Genomic DNA, 20,948 nt, shown 5'->3' on the forward strand with positions numbered 1-20,948 from the left:
CATTAGGAAGCATTTTAAACATAACCCTTATCCACTCTGTCCTATTTGTGTCGTGAACAAGGGGCCATTGCCCGAAACGTCCCCAATTATTTTTTTTAAGGCCAATGTTATTGACGGACGTATTTCGTTTTATTTGGTACTGGAATGTTCGTTGCATGAGTCACAATGATTTTATTTTTAAATCTGAGAGCTGGATTTTAGCCATCTTAAATGAGGAACCAAGTTGAATGTGTACCATGCCTCCAGTCATTACGTTGCAAGGCTGAGACCAGCACATCGCTACACTCAAGAACCAAGTTTAATCAGAAGCAGTGGCTGACACGCGGATCGAACCCAGTCTCAGGGGTGCTAGCTCGGTGTCTGAACCTCCGATCCACCCAGGTCACCTCGCAAAATATCAACATGAAAAATAATATATGTTTACAGCATGGAAGTGGAGTAATTTCCCCTGTTCTGACGGGAAGCGCTGCGATTGTTCATAGACCCGGCAGCCTTGGTCACAGGACGCTGCAGCATCGGTCACACATTACCACAGCGACGGCAAACTTATTCTTAGTTTTTTCGGTAAAGTCACGTTGAAGGGAAACAACAAAATAATAAAATATATATAAAACAATAAAAAATTCTCACGACGTTTCGACCATAACTCAAACGGTTGTCTTCAGGTGTGTTGGTTTGCATAAATGTATTTTTAAACGGCGCATTTATTTATTTATAAAAAACGTTAGCGCCACGCGCAACGATTTGGCAGTTTACCCAGGACTAGTCCATCTATATTCTGAAAAGAGGAGGGGGGAGACGAAATTTTTTATAATGTATGCTGTCTGAAAGCCACTGTAAGCGTGAACAATCAATTAAGACCTGAAATGGTTTATGCACCGTTTAAAAATACATTTATGCAAACCAACACACCTGAAGACGACCGTTTGAGTTATGGTCGAAACGTCGTGAGAATTTTTTATTGTTATATATATTATTATTTTGTTGTTTCCCTTCAACGTGACTTTACCGAAAAAAACTAAGAATATGAATTACTGCAGTCACGAAAGCTTTAAATCAAGACGGCAAACTTGTTATGGATATTGGTCGCGAAAGCTGAAGTGTTAAACTGGGGTTAAGTCGGAGACCCCTGGCGATGCAGCAGCCCCCCGTGGCATCGTAATATTCTGAAGTCGCTCCCTCGTGAGACTCGAGGATGCGAAGTGGTTCCAGGACAAAGAGTCCTCGTCCCATGTTGGGTTCTCCAGGAGCACAACTGGGACGACATTTAGTGATCGAATCTCGAGCGTGCAGTTTTCATTGCTTAAAAATAGCTGTCAAAGGCTCGTGACTCCTGGCTGCATTTTCCATGTGAAAAACCGCACACGCAGTGATCCGGACAATGCTGTCAAACCCAGGCGACAGAAAACAACACAATCACGTGACATGAGTTACATTGAAAACATTATTCTGAGAGAGCACGCAAGGGGTTGAAAATCCAAACGTAACCACTTTACAAATGTTAATAAACCTTTACGTACACGTCCCACCACTTACAAAGTAGTATCAGCCACATGGTCTTTCGGTAGTGCATTTCAGCAGTATTGGGTCAAAACAAGCAAACTCTGGCCCGGTTTTGACAGCATCTCATCAGCAAAATTTGGTTTGCCTGAACCAATGCTGAACTGCTGGATGTTCATAGACAAAGCACTCTCTCCAAAGGTTGATCGGTGGCCCACATTAAATTCACGTGTCTGTGGCAGCCGGGAAACTCGGGGATCACATTCCTGAGCCGTCACTGAAGAGAACCTGGGTTCAAATCCAGGTACGAGCCACCTGTGATAAGACTGGGTTCTCAAGTGAAGCCAGTTGCTAGGCAACGTCCGAGTCACCAATAGCTGCAAAAAGAGAAATGTCATAATAAATTTGGTACATTTGTATAGCAGAGTGCGTGGGACAGTGCAGCAACGTTACGTGTGCAGATATGAAGTCACCTGAAAGGATCTAAGAGGTAGTTCTATTACATCACCTACTGTGGGCTATTCTCTAAAATGGGCCGCTCTATGTGCGAGATGCGGTGGCATTGTGACGCATTATGAATCCCCAATATTTTATGCTGCACATTAACCGATGGGACGCGCCCTTCCCTGAAGCAGACTATGACCTCCGATCCCTTTTGAGAAACACATGGACACACGTCAATGCAGGTAACAGTGCATTTTATTACACAGTGACAAAAACTGAAATCACGAATTTCAAACTCAGTCGTGTCGTGTGGGCAGACCGAGACCTTAAGGCTTGGTGTAAACCGGCCTCTCGGAGGGTGAGTGCTGCACACCCTTCGTTACTGCATCACCTTCACACGGTCAATGTTACTGCAAAAAGACCTCGCCGATTCATACAAGGCTATGCTGTTCACCTTTGGCCGGTCAGCTAGGCTTGCTTTTTTTTTATACTTTACAACCAAATAACAATAACAACAAAAAAACAATAAAAATAGGCAGGCAAACGCATGAAGCATTAATTACTCTAAGATAATGTCACGTCTCAGCAAAGCAGAGTGAGGCTGGGGCTAAGGGCACGGCGTGGCCAGACTGTGACTACTCGGAATACAAACTGCCGTAGGCGGGCTCCTACACTAGGAAATAAATCTACCTGCCTGGGAACGAACTTGCCTAGCCGAGTTGGCACGTGTACTGCAGGTGTCCACATATTCCACCGAGCGCTCTGTGTAGAAATGCCCGGCTTAGACGACGGGGGGGGGGGGGGGGGGCGAGGTTGGGCTACGGATGTGCTCATTGTTACTCGGGATCAGTCAGCAGGGCCACGTTTACCGGCGGCGTGATTTCCACGCGACGAAATGCCAACCCAACTCGCTTCGGAAATTCATTCGGATCGTTGTGTCAAACGTCACCGTTGAGTCTTAAGAGGCAGCGGGCAAAATGTCTTTACGCCCAGAGGTGGGGCATCGAGCTCGATATGGTCACGAACCGTCGCCGATTGGTCAAATCGATCAGGTCACGCCTTTCTGTGCGGCGCACGATGCCACGCAGGGCATTGCTGCGCAGTGGCTCTTTGAAGCTTCACGATGACGACTCTTGGAATACGGCTCACCCCGCGACTAGGACAGACGTGGCTCTGGCAACGACTCGACAACCACTCCACGGAACTCACGACCGAACTTTAAAGCCCAGGTTATAGCTCAAACCATTCATTCTGTTGTGGCCACTTCCTTTTGACTCATATGAAGTGGTCACTCCTGGTTTGAGTCACCGAAATGCACAGAGGGGGTCAGAGAATCGGAGGGGGTCGGCGAGGCGAGAGGTCACGTTATGAGGAAGCTGTGAAGGCATCACGTCTCTAGTGCGACGTTTCTCTGGTAGGCCACCCACTTCTAGTGTCCATCGCACAATAGGCATCAAAACAATATGACCCTCTATTCCATTACCCTGTAAATACACGGACAAATACACGCCGGGCTTGAGACGAGATAGTCATGAATGCAAAAGAAAAAAAAAACCCCTTCATTAAAAGACAAACTTCCGTATCAAAATGTCACAACTTCACGGTAAGCCGACGTGAAAGGCAGGCCACCAACACGGGGCAGCGTCGCACCACACCACGCGCCGCAGGGCACCGTGGGTGACACTGCTCGCACCTGGCTTAGGGAATCCCACAATCCTCGGCGAGTCCCCGGGGCTTGCCGTGCTCGGAGTGGAGCCAAAGCTGTCCGTGCTGTGGTGCCGCGCTAATACTGCGGAGCGGGCAAGTGGCACTTCCAACACGGCACGGTGCGGACGCGGGGCGACGGTGGCACGGCGGAGGAGTGCGGCCGGAACGTGATTGGAACGATCGCACCGTTAAGCGATTTGAACCGGTGCCGGAAAAATACAAACACACGAGAGACCAACTTTGGCAGCAATATCTGTCTTTCCCCATCACCCCCCAATCGTAATCATAAAGCACATGTTCCAACATGCTTTGGAAAAGTTGTACGAGCACTCCCCGATTTTGAGGACCGTGCGATGAACCAGGCTCCCTTTGCCCGAGGTCCCTTGTGAAGACTCCATCCTTCAGTGTGGAGTCAAAGGACACTTAGGTTTACTTGGGCTACGGAATAATCGTGCCGGATGGTGAATTGTATTTCGCAGCAATGTGCCATTGCTGTTTCCAGGGATTTGTTCTGCCCGAGGCCCTGAGAAGCCACTGCTTCTGAGCAACTGCGGGAAATCCTCTCTAGCCGGGCCCAACACAGGAGGGAAACTCCCACCAACGTTCAGGTGAACGTTCAGGCACGGAAAGTCCACGCTCGTGACGACAAGCAGGGTGGTGTGGTAGGGGGCACACCGCAAGCGAGACCTTTTGACTCCAGCAAGGCGATTGTGGTCAGGCTCACCTCTCAAACTAACCACGCCTGTCCCCTCACCGTGGGGACAGGCGTGGTTAGGGGAGATGGTCGACGGTAACGTGGGCAGCTCAGTTTCAAATCCGACCTAGGGATCCACTGTTGTACGCAAAACTCTTCCCGCCACTCCCTCCCCTTTGTGGGTTCTACCTTCTCCCTGCTATATCGGAAACTAGAGCTATGGCGAGTGGTCGCATTCGATGATTAATCGGAGCATTTGAGATATTTCAATTTGAAAGGCGCTTTGTAAAATAGAGGTTATTGTTATATTATATTATGAATCATAAGGAAATCTGAATTCACAACTCTTTATGTGGTCGATTATTCAGGCACCTTTAATAATTGTGGCCTCCCCCACATCCTCCCTCGTGAAGGCAGGAAACCCCCTACGAGCCAAACCCAACGTGACGCGGATGATGACGACAGCATCACTGTCCAGTGAGCACACATGGCTACAAAAGCGAGGCTCCCCCCCCCCCCCCCCGACTAATTCGATATTATCTGTGTTCATCAAGTAAACAAACCAATAATTGTTAGGGAAATCGATTAGTTAAGTAAGTGGATATCCCAAGTGTAGCGCAAACATCTCGCTTGTTGAATCAAACAGTGGCGGGCCCCGACTTGTTTACGATATCCATATTCCCAGCTGCCGCGAGTGAGCTCCTCAAGCAATGGGGGTGATGAATTCTCAAATCAAGGCCAATAACAAGAATTAATCCTCATCCATAGGCAGGTCAGATGTGATACTCAGAATCGCTGCCTCTCCACGTGTACACACATAACGGTGTCTCTCCATCATCTCCAGCTGGGCCTAACAAAGGGCAGCAAAATTATAGAGTTATGGGGGTCAATTCCTGGCCATGGTGCTTCTAGCCAGGATGCCAGAGGGTTGGGTTATGGCCAGGCTAAGGTCAAAAGGTGGATTCTGGAGGCAAAGGAGTCTCTCTCGCTTGGTTAAAAGCTAAAATGCAATACAAGGAACGCAACTCTCCTCTCTCATATCCACACGCTTAGGCTGCCCGTAGCAGGATGTGCAACGCGATTTTGAAGTTTTGTTGACAGTAGAATTACGTTTCTGGCACGAAGGCCAAGACTTTCATCTTCCCAACTACAGCTCCCCCTCGTGACGTCACCGTGGCGAAGAGACCACACTTGTTGACGGAATGGTGGCCAAACGAGAGAACAGACGCCCGAGAGGATGGCAACCGCGGAGATGGAACGGCGACATTTCGTGCTCACGAGACGGATTGTTCAATTTCAATACTGTTAGGGATGGCGATGGCAAGGGGAGCCCCCTCATCCAGCAGTAGGTAGGCCATGGACAATGATTATGTTGATAGATCAAATGGCAAGACTGACATTCAGCCTGCCTTGGGAGCTTTCTCCAGCTGCTCTTAAGACGTCGTCTGGATGGGTTGCTTTAGTTTGGCTCCGAGTCTAGGGGAATGGCGCCGAGTCGTACAGACGCTCAACGTGCTTACGAGTTGAGTCGGGCAGCTCACGAGGGACTCACCACCACGTCACAACGCTGAGGGTACTTCACTCCTGCTTTAGTTCTAAACAGTGCTACTCGCCTAACTAAAGCTCTAGTTCCGGATGAACACGAGTGCATCGTTACGCCACGTGATATTCACGGCCAATTCGTTTCTCCCTCCCCCGTTATTAATGGCCATTGCGTGGTTTGGAGAAGTGGGCACATTTTACCGTACGAGCTCCCACCTTTTTTTAATTAAGGCTGCTTTATGAAGAGAATCCTACCGGCTACTACTCCAATACAATAAGCGCTGGCAGTCCGAGGATCGGGGAGGCACGATGGTGCGGCAGTAGCCGTCGTTCAGCGCAACACCTACAGCGGCAGGGCTCGCTTAGCGATGGACCACCAATAGCGATAGCCGACTGTAACCACGGCGACGGTGCCTAGCAGCTCCAAGCAGGAGGAACTAAAATGTTTTTTTTTTTTACAAATGGCAAGCCGCTTCGACGCTGAACCACCAGCCGGGCACCACAAGCGACGCCGAGGCCCAGAAAGGGGAGATGCGTGCCGTTACCGGGTTCCGAATGCTGCCGTGAGGATGGCGACGCGGCAGGAACCCGCCGAGAGGTATCCCCCCGTGGCGCCAGCGAGTTGTGTTGGCGTCGCGGCCCCTCGTGGCGCACGCAACGACCGACGTGCCCGCGGCACACGCAGCCTTCCGTGCGCGCAACGATCAATTGCTTAACACCGATGCTAATTTTATGCAAACGTGATTTTAAGGGGAATGGAGAGACGTGATGAGAGAGTAACATTGAGACGGTATAAATGAGACAAACGCGAATCGATCCTTCATCGGGTATCGTGACCCAAAACCAAGAGTCGTTAGGCTGCAGAGCAGGGTTCAGCATCTTGTGCGTCGTGATAAATTCTGCTCAAGATGTTTCCCCTTAAAGTAAAATTTTAATTTTGTGTCGTCAAAGCTGCAGTGTTGTCAAATCTAACCAATGAGACGCTGTACCGTGTTGCCAAACCATTATTAAATTATCTTTGATGACGTTGTTTTACTGCAGTGCCATGTTCCAGCAAAGCACGTGGCAAAGTACAGCACTCGTTGTGTAGATAAGAGACAGTAGAAGGAATCTCAGTAGTTTTGTGACATCACCAGCCACGGGCTGCCCTCTTAATGACAAGCGGTGCCCTGCGGCCTGACAGTTCGAACCAAAAATCGCCTCGCGTCACGACATGAAGCCATCGCCGCAAAATGAATTTAATTTGGAAAAGGGTAAAATATATATCTTTTAATCTGCCGCTGAACGGGATGCAATGCTGTCGCCAAAGTGAAGGTTAACTTTGAGCTCACGTGGTGTTTGCGGTTAACAGTTTTTTAGTTCTGCAACAGAGTGCTTGGTTCGGATGTTCACCGTTAGCCACGGGACGTTGACCCACGAACCCGGGCCACACCCTGCTCCATTTGCCACGACTCAGGGTAGCGATCAATTCAGAATCAAATTTCCTCGTCTCATTTGCACCGTGTCAAAATTATTTAGTCTCGTTCATGCTCTTGGTCCTTAAGGTACAAAAGGGTTTAATTTACACAAAATACTCAACTCAAAAGACGCACGATCCAAGATGCACGTATTGCGAGCGTGAGGAATCATTCCAATGTACGAACCAATGAATCGTGACCAGTTCCGTACGGCGTTTACACTTGATGCCGATTACACCGACCGATAAGGGATGCAGAGATTGATCACTTGAAATTAATTCTCACGCTCAAGACACAGGCGCGCGGGGACATTGCGCGTACAAGGGTCGGCTATTCCGTGGGAATGCTGCAGGCACTCTGGGTCCTAGCGGCACAAGGGAAGCGTTGTTTTGATCGACTCCACGCCGCGACACGCGGAACGTCCACGACTGACGGAGCAATGCCGTGCTCCGAGCGCAACAATCCGCTAAACCTGCCGGGGTGAAAGGCGATGCCGATATGCGCAAGGAGCTCGTGTGCCACCGTTCATCTCTATCGGCGGCAATGGTGCCGACCCGTGGAACTTACGGGGGGGGGGGGGGGGGGCAGTGCCCACACGGGAGGCACCGACAGGCGGTTTCGTCACGGCTACGCGGGGAGGGGGCGGTTAGGCACCTTAGTCGGGTACTGGGGACGGAGGGGGGAGACACGCGCAGGGCTACGGCACGGAGCTACGGCACGGAGCTACGGCACGGAGCTACGGCACGGAGCTACGGTGGCAGGCGCCGGCGAGCTACAGCAGGCGGCAGAATCCGTTCTTCTTGCGCGTGCGGACCTGCAGCGCGGCGCGCGTCGCCAGCTCGAACACCTCGCGCACGCCCTCCTTGTTCTTGGCCGAGCACTCCATGTAGCCGAAGGCGCCGATCTTGTTGGCCATGTCGCGCCCCTCCTCCGACTTCACGGGCTCCTGGGGGGCGGGGGGCGGGGGACGAGGCTCAGGGGGGGGCTTCAAACTCCTCCGCGCACTGCGGGCCCCGCGGGCTAACCCGGTGCAGATCCCAGAATGCGTCGCGGGGTGGCGACGCGGCCCGGTGACGCGTTCGCACGTTCGTCGCCGGAGGTTCGAATCCGGCAGGCCGCCCGGATTGATACTACAGGCTGATTCACCGCGAAACTAAACGCGACGCCCTTTTCACGGCGGACGGTGAAGGCCCGGTGACGTCGTTCGAAAGACGAGCGGGCGCCGTGGTCAAAATTGAACAGATTCGAAATGTCGCTCGCAAATGACTCAATTGGGATTAAACACTCGGCAACATCGCCCCCCTGCTGAGTGAAACCACTGCAGACTTGTGAAGCATCGTGCCTCCTTCGCTACAGCCTTGTGCTACAAGAGCGCCAGAATACCAAACACACTCGATGATTAACCGGGGTGCTATGGGGCCGTCCATAAATGACGTCACGCACCTGGGGGGGGGGGGTCAGACATTTGTGACGATGTGTGACGAGGAGGGGGGGGAGGTGTTTGAGAAATGTGACGTCACATCAAAATGCGCAACTTTAAATAAATATAGACAACACGTTCTACTTAATTAAATAGACTTTTTAATAAATGTTTTCTCCTACAACATCAGAGTGCAGCGCCACATTAAATACGCACTACAATGACAATAGTTTAAAGCGATTTGAAGCATGTTTTATTTTAAAAATGGAAATATGGTTTTGGGGGGGGCAGAGCTTTGTGACGTCATATTTGAGGAGGGGTCTGACTTTTTGTGACGCCGTGTGACGAGGGGGGGGGGGGAGTAAAAAAATCCCGTGACATCATTTATGGACGGCCCCCATGGCCCCCGGCCGTATGACGGGAGAGATGATTCCAGTGTGGCCGTGAGCCACGAGAGGGCGCTGTAGCGGCGCATACCACAAGGGGTGGCCCACGCGCAGACCTGGCTGTGGTTATTCGTCTCAATCGCGAGGCAGCGAAGCTCAAATTCTGATCCGAGTCGACTCAACGCATCAGCCTTGTCGGGTCACCTCACACTCATTTGAACAGAGAGACACTGAAAATTGAGATTTAAATTTCAAGGGACAACCTCCACATTGGCTGCGTCTCAGCAGCTTCCCGGCACGAACTGGAGGCATTGTAGGGGTGCCCATCAATGGTCAACTCATCACGACGACACCGAGATGAGACCAATTCCTCCAAATGTTCACTGGAACACTTCGCCATCATCTACACCACGTCCAGCACCTCCACAGACAACACGTGGTGTTGATGAGACCGATGCGGTTGTTAGATAAGGGTCCTCTCTGGCCTATGTGCCGTGAAGGGCCATTGCCCGAAACGTCACCTATTATATACTTTAGTTGTGCTGGTGCACCGATGCCAACGCAGTAGCTCATAAAGGTGGTGGTGAAACATTTGTGGTGGTGGTGGTTTGCAGCAGAGGAATGATGAGAAAGATGTGGTCTGAATACATGTGGTAGATGGGTTCTGTAAGATGTGTAATCTGAGATAATAATACTTTGCTATGTAATTTGGTATTCATCCCATTCACGAAGGCACCACGTTACACATACATGGTCTGCCAGTAGGAGGCGATGTTGCTGCGTGTAATCACAATTGAGTAATTCGCAGGTAATTTGTCAAATTTGCCACGCAATGGCTTACTCGTTTTGAATGACATCAAGGGTTTTTTCATTCACTTCATTTTCATTTTTATTATTGCATCGTTATTTTTTCCTATCTACGTGACTTTCCCGAGAGACCCAAAGAATATCAAGGGTCTGTTGGATGTCCACGGTGATGCAAACGGCGCGCATCTGTACGACGGATACACACACACACGCAGGAATAACCAGGGCAGCCTGTCACGGCTCGCCATGCGGGTCCATTCGCCGTGTGGGTCACGCACGAGTGGCGCGCCGCGCGGGTGACACGCGCGGGTGACACGCGCGCTCTCTCCTCACCTGCTTCATCTTGGCGAGCTCGCGGCGCGTGGCGTCGTCATGCCTCAGGTCGCGCTTGTTCCCCACCAGGATGATGGGGACGTTGGGGCAGAAGTGCTTCACCTCCGGGGTCCACTTCTCGGGGATGTTCTCTGAGCGACGGCACGCACGGCCGCGTTAGGCGTGCGGAGCTACGCTGCGGCTCCGGGCGGGGCCCAGACTCGTCTTATGTAGATGTTCATAGCGCCTTATTTCAATTAACCTCACAAACAATTAGAACACTGTACGGAAGATTATGAGACGTTGAAATAAAGAGTTGGTTATTCAACGTCGTGGTGTAGCTATAGTGACAGGAGAACAGGCGGGAGTGATTAAGGAGGGGTTCGGGTTAGTGATAGTGATTTGGGTAGTGATAGTGATTTGGGTAGTGATAGGGTTTGGGGTAGTGATGGTAGTGATAGGGGTCGGAGTAGGCCTGGTCGTAGCTGGGGGGCAGGGGAGAAGAGATGGGGGGTTTAAGGGAGGATGGGAAGTGGGAGAGTCTAGGCGATCGTTTTATGTGCAGTGGGAGTTTGTTCCAGCGGAGGGCAGCAAAAGGGGGGAAAAAAAAAAAGGAAAGCGTGACTCGGCGCTTGCCATCTCAAAACATTTTGAAAAGTCACCACCAGTGGCGGTTGTCTCTTGCAGTCTGAGGAGGAGACTCAGCACCGCAGCTGTAAGCGGCATTCAGTCGAATCAAGCAATTTGGGGGAATTTTTTTGAATTTGGCAAATTTGGACGACCACGCCAGCGCACAGCCCGCCTGGAACTAAGACGCAGGATATTTACCGTCGGCCGTGAAGCAGACGGCGCACAGTCTTCTGTGGTTAACACAGCCGAAAATAATCACCAGGGCAGCCGCTGGATTCAAACCGTGAACCAACGCAGCAAGCGGCGGACGCGCCGCGTGGCTTGGCCACGTCGCCGCGCACGTGAGAAGGTGAGCAGGAGAAGCGGGCGAGGGGAAGGGGCGTACGAACCGAGGCTGTCCGGGCTGTCTATGGAGAAGCACATGAGGATGACGTCGGTGTCGGGATAGGAGAGGGGTCGAAGACGATCGTAGTCCTCCTGGCCAGCCGTGTCCCACAGGGCCAGCTCCACCTGGTTCACCACGGAGGAGCCAAGATCACGATCAGCATCATCATCATTACTATCATCATCACCAGCAGCAGCATCATTATTCCTATCATAAACAGCAGAAGCATTATCAGCACCACACTTTACCATGCGGCGTTAACACTAACCCATTCCGTACCACATAGCGGTTGAGGTGTTACGCGCCTGTAGGCAGGGCTTTGGGGATGGGTGGGTGGATTACACAAGGATAATTTGGAAGAACCACCCAACCTACTGGACTTGGAATTGACCAGCAGCACAAGAATTAGTTTGTTACACCACATGTATTATACTAGCTGTGCTCGTGTTCTCTGGTCATACATGTGCGTTTTCTCCAGGTACTCCAATTTCCCCTTGAAAACGATACTCATCAAGGAACTGATCAAACATGCCAAACAGGACCCTCCTGTGAGAGAGCCTTGAGACTCACTGAGCACTTTAACACGTCGGCTTTCGCAACCAATATCATCCATAACACAGGTTTTTTAGGATTAGATCACTGGTTTAACGACACAGGCTGTGTCGGGTGGTGGCGGGTTTAACGACACATTTATATATTAACAGCCTGTGTTGGGTGGTGGTGGGTTTAACGGCATATTTATATATTTACGCGATCTCACTAAAAAAAAAACCTGTATTATCGATCACTAAGGGCTGTATGCAGGCAGCCACGAATCCTATACTTCTTGCGATGATATTCAAAGGTCAACGCCTATGATGCCCCCAGACCCTAGCCAGTGCTTACGACACACGACACACATTGCGCTGTTGTGCAGCAGTCTCTGGACACCCGAGGTCTGCTGACGGTTTCCCACATTGGAGAGCAACTGCGGCCCTCGTGACACTGTTGGCCGGGACGCCCAGTCCTGGGAGCCAAACTGGGCAGCGCTCATCTCATTGGCAGAGATGCTGATGAGGTTGCATTATTTATTATTACTAATAAATAATGTAACATGCTAATCGGCGTATGTTTTATGAGCAGCGCAGTGCGCTAACCACAGGAACCACTGCTCCACTCCACCCCCTAGTGGGCTGTGCCTCTAACAGCACTTGCACCCGACAGCCTGTGAAATGCTGCATGGCGGATCGAACCTCTCTTCTCTCGAGCACACACACACAAGCGCCAAACAGGGGCACGTGCACGCAACCACATACAGAGCTCAAAACAAAGATCCCCCTACGGCCTTAACAGACTGTTGGGGAAAGTCCTGTTCGCGCGAGCACCTATGAAGGCCGGTAACGCCCAAGAGGAAGTGGTGTGGACCAGTGCCACACTGGGTCACCATTGTCCCCCCCAATGGTCATGTTAACACACTGCACCAGGTACTCATTTAAGGCTAAGACAACCTAAGGGAGGAGGCCTAGGACCAGTTCAAATATTCGTTATTGATCCTGCACGGGAATTGTTGCGCGAACCACTATACTACCGTTCCCTGACATACACACACAGTAGCTCTCGCTATATTTCCTCCTGCCTCAGCAGTCCGCCTGCTGTATTTTTTCATTTGAAGACGATTGCTGGTGTTGCGATCGAAACGTCGTGATTTTTATTTATTTTTCTATCTACGAGACTTTACCGAAAGACCCAAAGAGTATACACACACAGAGCCAACACCAACAACCGCCATTTGCCTCTAAGTGACGGTGATGTTACCACGACACTTGTGCCAGGCTTGGTGCACTTATAGGCCACGTGAAGTGTCGAAGGTTCGCTGAAAGGAGGTCCCAGGACAGACCCAGGTGCCAAGGGTTGACAAATTATTGGCAAATGCACCACCTGTGATCCCTACTGTGACAACCTTGTGCGTTTTAGCCGCCCGGCACTCCGCTCATTGTTGCGAGCATCGCTCCTCTGCCCTCCGCTGTTGCTGGAGGGCAACTGCATCTAACTGCCCAGTAGCATCATCCTTCACCGAGGCCTATCGTGACACTGCTGGTACGTCACCGACAAGTGCACTCAGCTCCACATCCTCCTGTAGTGCGTCAGCAAATCTCTTCTCCAACCCATGCTGTGCCCGTTTAGCCCCTCTACCCGGCCAAACAGAAGCTGCTTGGACATGTCGTCGCTGGGAATGCGGGCTATACGATTCAGCCAATGCGGCCTCGCCTGCCGCAGCTCACCGATGGGACACAGACACGCATGGACGCATAGACACAACGAGACACACACACACAGATGCGCACAGGGGAACGCACGGCAGTCTCACCTGCTTGCCGTCCACCTCAATGTCGGCGACATAGTTCTCGAACACGGTGGGCACGTACACCTCGGGGAACTGGTCCTTGCTGAACACGATCAGCAGACACGTCTTTCCGCACGCGCCATCACCCACGATCACCAGCTTCTTGCGGATTGCGGCCATTGCTGTGGCACACAGCGCGCACCGTGTAAACAAGCACACAAAGAAAAAGTTCCACAAATAGCCTACACCGACTGTCGGGGCAAGAGTGCTGTTAGCGAGCACCCATTAAGGCCGGCACAACACACTTTGATGGAGATTCCGCCGTCAGCGGTGTGGCCTTCAACCATCCAAATTTGTATCCTCAGTGCTGGTATTGATTGCACACCACATCAGGTACTCATTTATGACCGAGTCACTCTTAGGGAGGCCGAGACCAAGATCAGATATTTCCCAATGCTGTTAGCCATGGCTGACATCATACAAAGCAAAATAACTTCTCATGTGACACGAGTGTATGTATGTATAACTTATTTTGTACCATACGTAGCCCAACATGCTAACCTTAATAGTGCACCTATTCAGGTTGACATGGCACACGATGCAGTGGTGTGCACCATATAGAGGTGCCGTTGTCTCCCAAATGCTGACGTTCACAAACTACACTAGGTACTCATTTGGGCCTTAGACAACCGAGGAGGCCCGAGACAGCCTCAGATACGACGTGCCATTTACTAAGGCTTGCAATCGAACACATGTACACGTGCGCACACACACACACAGACCTGCGCTAACACTAACGGTGGCAATTCACCCTTTAGAAGTGGAATTGTTGTTGTGATGCTGCTGGGTTCTCCAGGAGCATAGAGGGAGATACCTCACCAGCGCCCTGCCCCCAAGCTCCACCTCGAGTTGTAGATGGCTCTTTCTACGCCATTGCTCGTTGCGTTTAGAACCAACTACAACGAAATCGCACTTCCTCAGCAGGGGCAACAGCCTCATTGGTTCAGCCTTTGCAATCGTGACCGATGCATACACCTGAACGCACAAACCACCATGGGATAATTTTACGAATGTATTTATTTTAAACCCTAAAATGAATGGACTGATATAACTCATTATCCTGAAAATAAACTGTAAAGGTGATGATTGCACCTTTAAGAGGTTATCTGCTCTGATGAGGATGGTTCATATTAAGTAGTGACAATTCAATGTTTCCATGCCAGGGTCCAAGGTATTAATTTAATATCCAGCAGTGTCAAAGATGTGTAACGTTTGTAAATCCACACCATGAGACGCGTTCCCGAGCGTGACCAGAAGATGTTGTACGGCGTGTACACAACGGCTTTAAAAGTTGTATAATCTCCTGTAGATGCCACTGGTTATTCGTGTTCTGCACATGTAGATGCCACCACCGCCATCTATTGCGCGGTGGTTTAACTTACAAACTCTCGATCGGAACGGGCATCTGGACATACGGACAGGTTTGTTCATACCTCTAAAAGTTAAGTCGAATGTTAGCAAGTGGAATGTTCGCAAGTAGAGAAGTCCCCATATTTATTTATACTGGAGGAATCCGATGAACAATAAAGCTCTTTTTCACAGATGTCCAGTAGTTTCACCATAAGCGAGAGCATACAACGCTGCCGAGTAACAATAATAATGATTTCCACTTATTAGACACCATTCACAATGTCTCAAGGCGCCGTGCATGAAAAATACAAAAATAATGCAGTGGAAACTGGGCGGCAAAATCAGAAGCAAAGAGGAACAAAGCAACGGTTTAAAAATATAGATTGGGACTTAAAGAGACATCAACACTGTCCGAGAGCCAGGTGTCCAACGGTTGGGAGTTCCACAACGTGGCAGCCCCCACAGTAAATACCCGATGACCCCAAAAATGCAACCAAGATTGAGGTATATGTAAAACGGCACCATCGGCAGATCTTGAAGACCTTTAGGGGGGCATGAGAGATGGCCGAATGCCCCGAGTCCCTTTCTCTGTGAGCCCGGTTTAAACAGACGAGATCAAGGCAGCCTTTGCAAGATAGAAAAGTATCAGGCAAAGGCATCTGGACGAGACGTTGCTGGGACCCGACTGGTTGACCCGCCACTAAACCCCGCAATGATCACGAACTAGGAGGCGTCCATGCCGCTCGCAAGACTCTCAGTACGAGCGAATAAAGCGCCACCACATATTCGGCACAAAGTCGCAACCCCCTGAGAGCTACGGGTCACTGCTACAAACGAGATTCATCCTGGTCTCATGAGTTCTCTCCTGGTTAAGAAAAATAAACAAGAAAATGTGGTACCGAAATATCTTAAAAAATGTAGATAGGAACGTCTAAAAATTTAAAGGAGAAAAAAAACTAGCCATCTCACATTTGTGGACAGCCATATAAAAATTATCTACAGGAAATCAATGAGGAACTTCACAAAAGCCGCAAGTTTGCAATCAAATAAATAAATATGCAAATAAAAAACTGTTGGGCAGAACTGGATGCAAAGCAGAATATGTAAACATGTGGCAATTACTCGGTGAACCAACATCAAAATTATTAAATAGACATGTAGATGAGAGCAGGTTGGGCTGCTTATGGTGGAAAAAAATGAAAAACAGCTTAACAATGTTAACAATAAATAATCAATCAGTAAATATTTCGAGCGATGACAGACGGATCAGAACATTGACACTGACAACTAAAATTAAACAAAAGCTGAAATGCAATAGCAAGGAGTATGGCAGAGGTACATTCTGGAAAATACAAAGAGACAGAAAGAGGAACACGTGGATCAGGGAACAACCACTTAGAAGAAACGTCAGATTCAATTTTTTTAAAATTGCACTTGGGCAGGACATATTGCAAGAATGGGTGATAGCCAAGGGACGAGTGTGGCGATGGAATGGGAGGCGTTGAGATGGAATGACATCGCAGGATTGAGGGACGGTGATCACGTGGGGAGGCATCCAGCAGTGGGTAGATAATTGATGACGATCATTAACATTGCAACATATGCTGGCCTTATCGTGGAAACGTTGAATTTCCATCACTACCGAGAGGTTGTCAACGGCAATGAATGAGACCCTCTTATAATTTTAGAAGAGGCTTGGCTTTGCCTTGAACATATGACGAAATTAAATCCAGAAGGGGCAAGGAAACAGAAGCAACCTCCTAATGAGCTAAGTTTAACTGGCGGTGTCATTCGGAAGCCTTGGATACTGGAATGGAGGGCACAGGTAGGAGCAGAGTTGTGTAAAAGGAAAATGCAGGAGGAGGCGAGCCCACGGAGTGTCCTCCAGTCACTGAGGGCGATGTTGTAGTCGATGTCTCGATTTGGAGTCAGTGGAGGGATCAGAGGGTAGAAAGCGACATGGGGAGTGAGGAATATGGCTGCTGCATTCTGCATCATTTGGAGCCATAGTTAGGACAGTACTCGAGCAGAGATGTGACAAGGCAAGGAAAGAGCCTCAGCTGCAGAGGATGAGGAAGTGGCGGATGTGGGGGGCGGCGGTGTTGTGTAAGTGGAGGGCGGTTGGGAACGAGAGCTCAGGCTTGAGGCCAGATTAGATCCTTCACACACTCTTTGGTAGCTTCATGCCAGAGTCCAGGAGCAAACCCAAACCGGAGAGGAGCGTTGCGACGAATAGTCGATCAAAACTTTATAATTACAGCAACTACTTTCTGTTATGTGACCACTCAGACCCTTTCTCAAATGGTGGCCACCCCCACATCCTCCCTCCCAGAGACAGGAAACGCTCCATAAACCAAGCCCAGAGTGACGCGAGGTGACGTCACCTAGCTCAGCCCATCACCTCCCATCCAGCAGCACATGTGAGAAGAGAAGTTACTTTTAATAAAACTAGTCGTTTCTGGTATTTAGTAGATTCATGAAGCCAATAATCGGTAGAGTATTTGATTGTTTAGATAAGCTCTGAACCGGAGTCTTTACGAACGGTGAATGATTTGATGACCACAGCGATGTGGTTTTGAGTGTGTCTCGTTTGAGACAGTGTCAAGTGTAGCAGAAGATACGGATACCGAGGAGGAAAAACTCCAACTCGTGTGACGTAACGAAGATGCGGATAAGCTATAAAGTATGTTATGTAACATGGTGGTGAATAGTTGGCAATGTGACAAATGAAAAGTAGCAGTTTTGCCACAAAGAAAACGGTTTATAAGCCTAAGGGACCCTTTTGGCAAAATAATTTGGTATTTAAGTCCACCAGTGTATGACCCTTTTGTACCAATGTTTTTTGTTGTTTCATGGAGGCAAACTGGACTGGTTTAAATGTTTCTGAATCTTAACAGCCAAGTCTGCTCACAAGGGGCGATTTAATGATTTGACAATTCAGCGTCACAAATTCGATTTCACAACGTGAGTCTTGTTTAACACTGTGGTGAATGTAGTGTCCAGTTGGTACTGCTTGGGTTACACGACGTGACAATTGATGGTTCTTAAAAGTGATCGAACATCGAACGTATCATACATTTCAGAATCTACAGCATGTGAATCGATGCATCCCGAGACTAATACGGTTAACTAAATTCAGCCGCGTTGCCAGATATTGCAGGGTGGACGCACAAGCAAGTGGGGCCCCCACACGATGGCACAGCAAAGCTAAATTGTAAACATGTACAGAAATTAGCTGTCAATATCGGGACACCCAGCAGCATTCAAAAGGTTACACTGCTGACGGGACTGGAAACCAGCCCAGTGTTAACCGCCTTCATTCACCAATTAATTGTAACATTCATAACGCGCACACATTTTGCTTAAAACGGACGGGGGCGTGGGAGAACACATTTGAGACAAAGAGAGGCGGCCTCATTCTGATAGATTCTTCTGGAAAACATTTGTCCACAAGGCCCATCATCATCATCAGGCATGATCAATTCACTGCTGGATGAAGGCCACCCCAAGCAGTCACCATCTCTTTTGCTCCCGCATCGGGGAAAAAAAAATCCATATTGTTCCTGCCACGAGAGGATTTAATCGATTCCATCTCCACAGTCTAAGTTGTATTGGACGTTCCCCTTTTTTTGGCTGCCACTCTAAATGGCCCGAAGGCTGATAAAGTTAAATGATTTATTATTAAGTAGGAAGACAGACCCGACTCGATTCACGTATGATCGCATTGATATGGCGTGTTATATTAAGTTATGACGTTAACACTATTTAACATCAACAGCTGATGTTATCGGAATAAAAATAAGCTACTGCGGTTTTTACTCATTGCAAAGTTAGACGACATTAACATTAACACAATTACTACAGCGACACTAGATGGCATGCTGCGTCTGTTGCGCCTTTGAATAGTAACAACCGCGCGAATTAATGTCGATACATCATGAGTATTACTCTGCTGACACTAGTTACCATTAACAGTTAATGGTCAATTCGAACGGTAGCATGCGTTATCATTACCCCCCAAAAACCTGTATTATGGATCATTACCCTGTTTACAATAGTAACCCGTGTTAAGTTTAACCTCGTTACCAGCGAAGCACCTGTTACCCGCATCCGCAAAGATATCAGGAGTGGTCGTTACCTCCACTAGCACGAAACTACCAGCTAACACTAACCCAGTTAATACCTCTAACCATAAACACCGGTTAAGGTTAACCAGGTTATCATGCTAACACGAGTTAAGTTAACCTCCATCCCCGCCGTAGGAATGGACGTTACCTCCATCAGCACGTCACCATTGGCACCACTAACCTAGTCACCCTAACACTATTTAACGTTACCACGGCAACACTAGTTAAGGCTAACCAGGTTACCGGAATGGCACTAGTTAACGTTGACCCCCCCCCATTAGTAAGCCAACGGCAGTTTCCGTTACTTTCATCACCAAGTTAACACCCCCCCGTCACTGTAACCATGGTAACGCTAGTTAAGGTTAAGCGGGTAACCTTGGTAACGCGACTTTTAACCAACCCGTTATACCCCCCCCCCCACCCCGCTGAGACTATGGCGGCTCGTCTTTGTTAATTGCTAAATTATATTCGCGCAACTTACGTGCGTGTCTACGCGTGGACGTTCGTGCGCACCGCGTGTGTTAACCTGGCCGAGTATTACATTTGTATTATTCAATTTGCGGGGAATTAGGAGAAGCCTCGGCCTAGCCCCGGGGCCCAGCGGCGGAGGCTTTAGCAGCGGCTCCCCGAGCCTCAACATTTCGACTCGCTCCAGGGGCGACTCGCGCAGCGCGACAATCATCACGGCCACCTCCCCACACCAACCTCCACCACAACCTCAACAACAACCACAACAATAATAACCACCACCACCACCACCACAGCGACCAGGGCCGCGCCTCCTACCTGAGAGGGGAGACTCCGACTGAAGGGCGGGGCTGAGGGGAAAGGGCGGGGCCGGGGGTGAGGGGTGGGGTCTGGGGGTGAGGGGCGGGGTCTGGGGGTGAGGGGCGGGATATGGCGGTGTGGGGTGGGGTCTCGAGGTTGATGGGTGGGGTCTGGAGGGTTAAGGGGCGGGGTATGAGGGGAGGGGTATGAGCGTAAGGGGTGGGGTTTGGAGGTGAGGGGCGGGGTCTGGGGGTGAGGGGCGGGATATGGCGGTGTGGGGTGGGGTCTCGACGTTGATGGGTGGGGTCTGGAGGGTTAAGGGGCGGGGTATGGGTATGAGGGGAGGGGTATGAGCGTAAGGGGTGGGGTCTGGGGGTGAGGGGTGGGTGTCTGGAGGTGAGGGGTGGGTGTCTGGAGGGAGAGGGGCGTGGCCTGGGGTGGGTTCTGGGGGGCGAGGGTGGGGTCTGGGGGTGAGGGGAGGGGTCTAGCGGTGAGGGGCGGGGTCTCAAAGTAAGAGGGGGGGGTAGAGGCTGCGACGTGGATACCGTGCAGGGAAAGTTTCTAATATTCACGGGAAACGTCAACGTCACGTTGCGGCGACAAATCTCCTTGACCTTTGCGTGACCCCCTCAATTCTGACCGCGTCCCCGCACGAACTCTGCAATGCGATGTCGAAAGAAGGGGAGTCATAACGTGATGGAGTCATGGCACACGGTGATTACATCTGCTGTGGAATTTTCATTTCATTTATTAGGTATAACCCTGTGAGCCAGTGAGCCATGCGGCTCTTGACTCGGGTGCAACCGCAACAAAACAAAAACATGAACAAGAAACATTTTAAAGTGACTATACGCAACAGGAAAAAATCCTGGAAAAAACAGCAAAATCTTCCAGAAAAAGCACCGCATTTCAACGCTGTGTGCAAAAATCCCAGTGGGATGCAAGTCAAACAATAACAACCTTAAGACAATGTAGATTAAAGTTATCAAGTCAACTCTGTACCACAACAAACAAAAATGGCCAGACCAAACCGTCC

The 20,948-nt window shown here is 49.9% G+C and overlaps 1 protein-coding gene across 1 annotated transcript; it reads right to left on the reverse strand.

The window, feature by feature from the left end:
- Positions 1-2,181: 2,181 nt before the first annotated feature.
- Positions 2,182-20,015, reverse strand: LOC116951254 (transforming protein RhoA-like). Its single transcript, XM_032969755.2, has 5 exons — positions 19,931-20,015; positions 13,632-13,789; positions 11,289-11,409; positions 10,291-10,421; positions 2,182-8,290 (listed from the first exon to the last, which is right to left on the reverse strand). Exons 2-5 carry the CDS (start codon positions 13,785-13,787, stop codon positions 8,117-8,119), a joined length of 582 nt encoding a protein of 193 aa, XP_032825646.1. The 5' UTR covers positions 13,788-13,789; positions 19,931-20,015; the 3' UTR covers positions 2,182-8,116.
- Positions 20,016-20,948: the final 933 nt, after the last annotated feature.

The sequence above is a fragment of the Petromyzon marinus genome, chromosome 42, assembly GCF_048934315.1.
Source record: "Petromyzon marinus isolate PM22_M1 ecotype Great Lakes invasive population chromosome 42, UKy_Petmar_22M1.pri1.0, whole genome shotgun sequence".
Lineage (NCBI taxonomy): Eukaryota > Metazoa > Chordata > Hyperoartia > Petromyzontiformes > Petromyzontidae > Petromyzon > Petromyzon marinus.

Excerpts from the sequence above, each read along its gene's own strand:
- LOC116951254 (XM_032969755.2), bottom strand. The coding sequence starts at position 13,787 with ATGGCCGCAATCCGCAAGAAGCTGGTGATCGTGGGTGATGGCGCGTGC. Across the intron at positions 11,410-13,631 it reads TTGAGGTGGACGGCAAGCAG|GTGGAGCTGGCCCTGTGGGA; the intron begins GTGAGACTGCCG and ends GTGGTGAACCAG. Across the intron at positions 10,422-11,288 it reads AGACAGCCCGGACAGCCTCG|AGAACATCCCCGAGAAGTGG; the intron begins GTTCGTACGCCC and ends GCCGTCGCTCAG.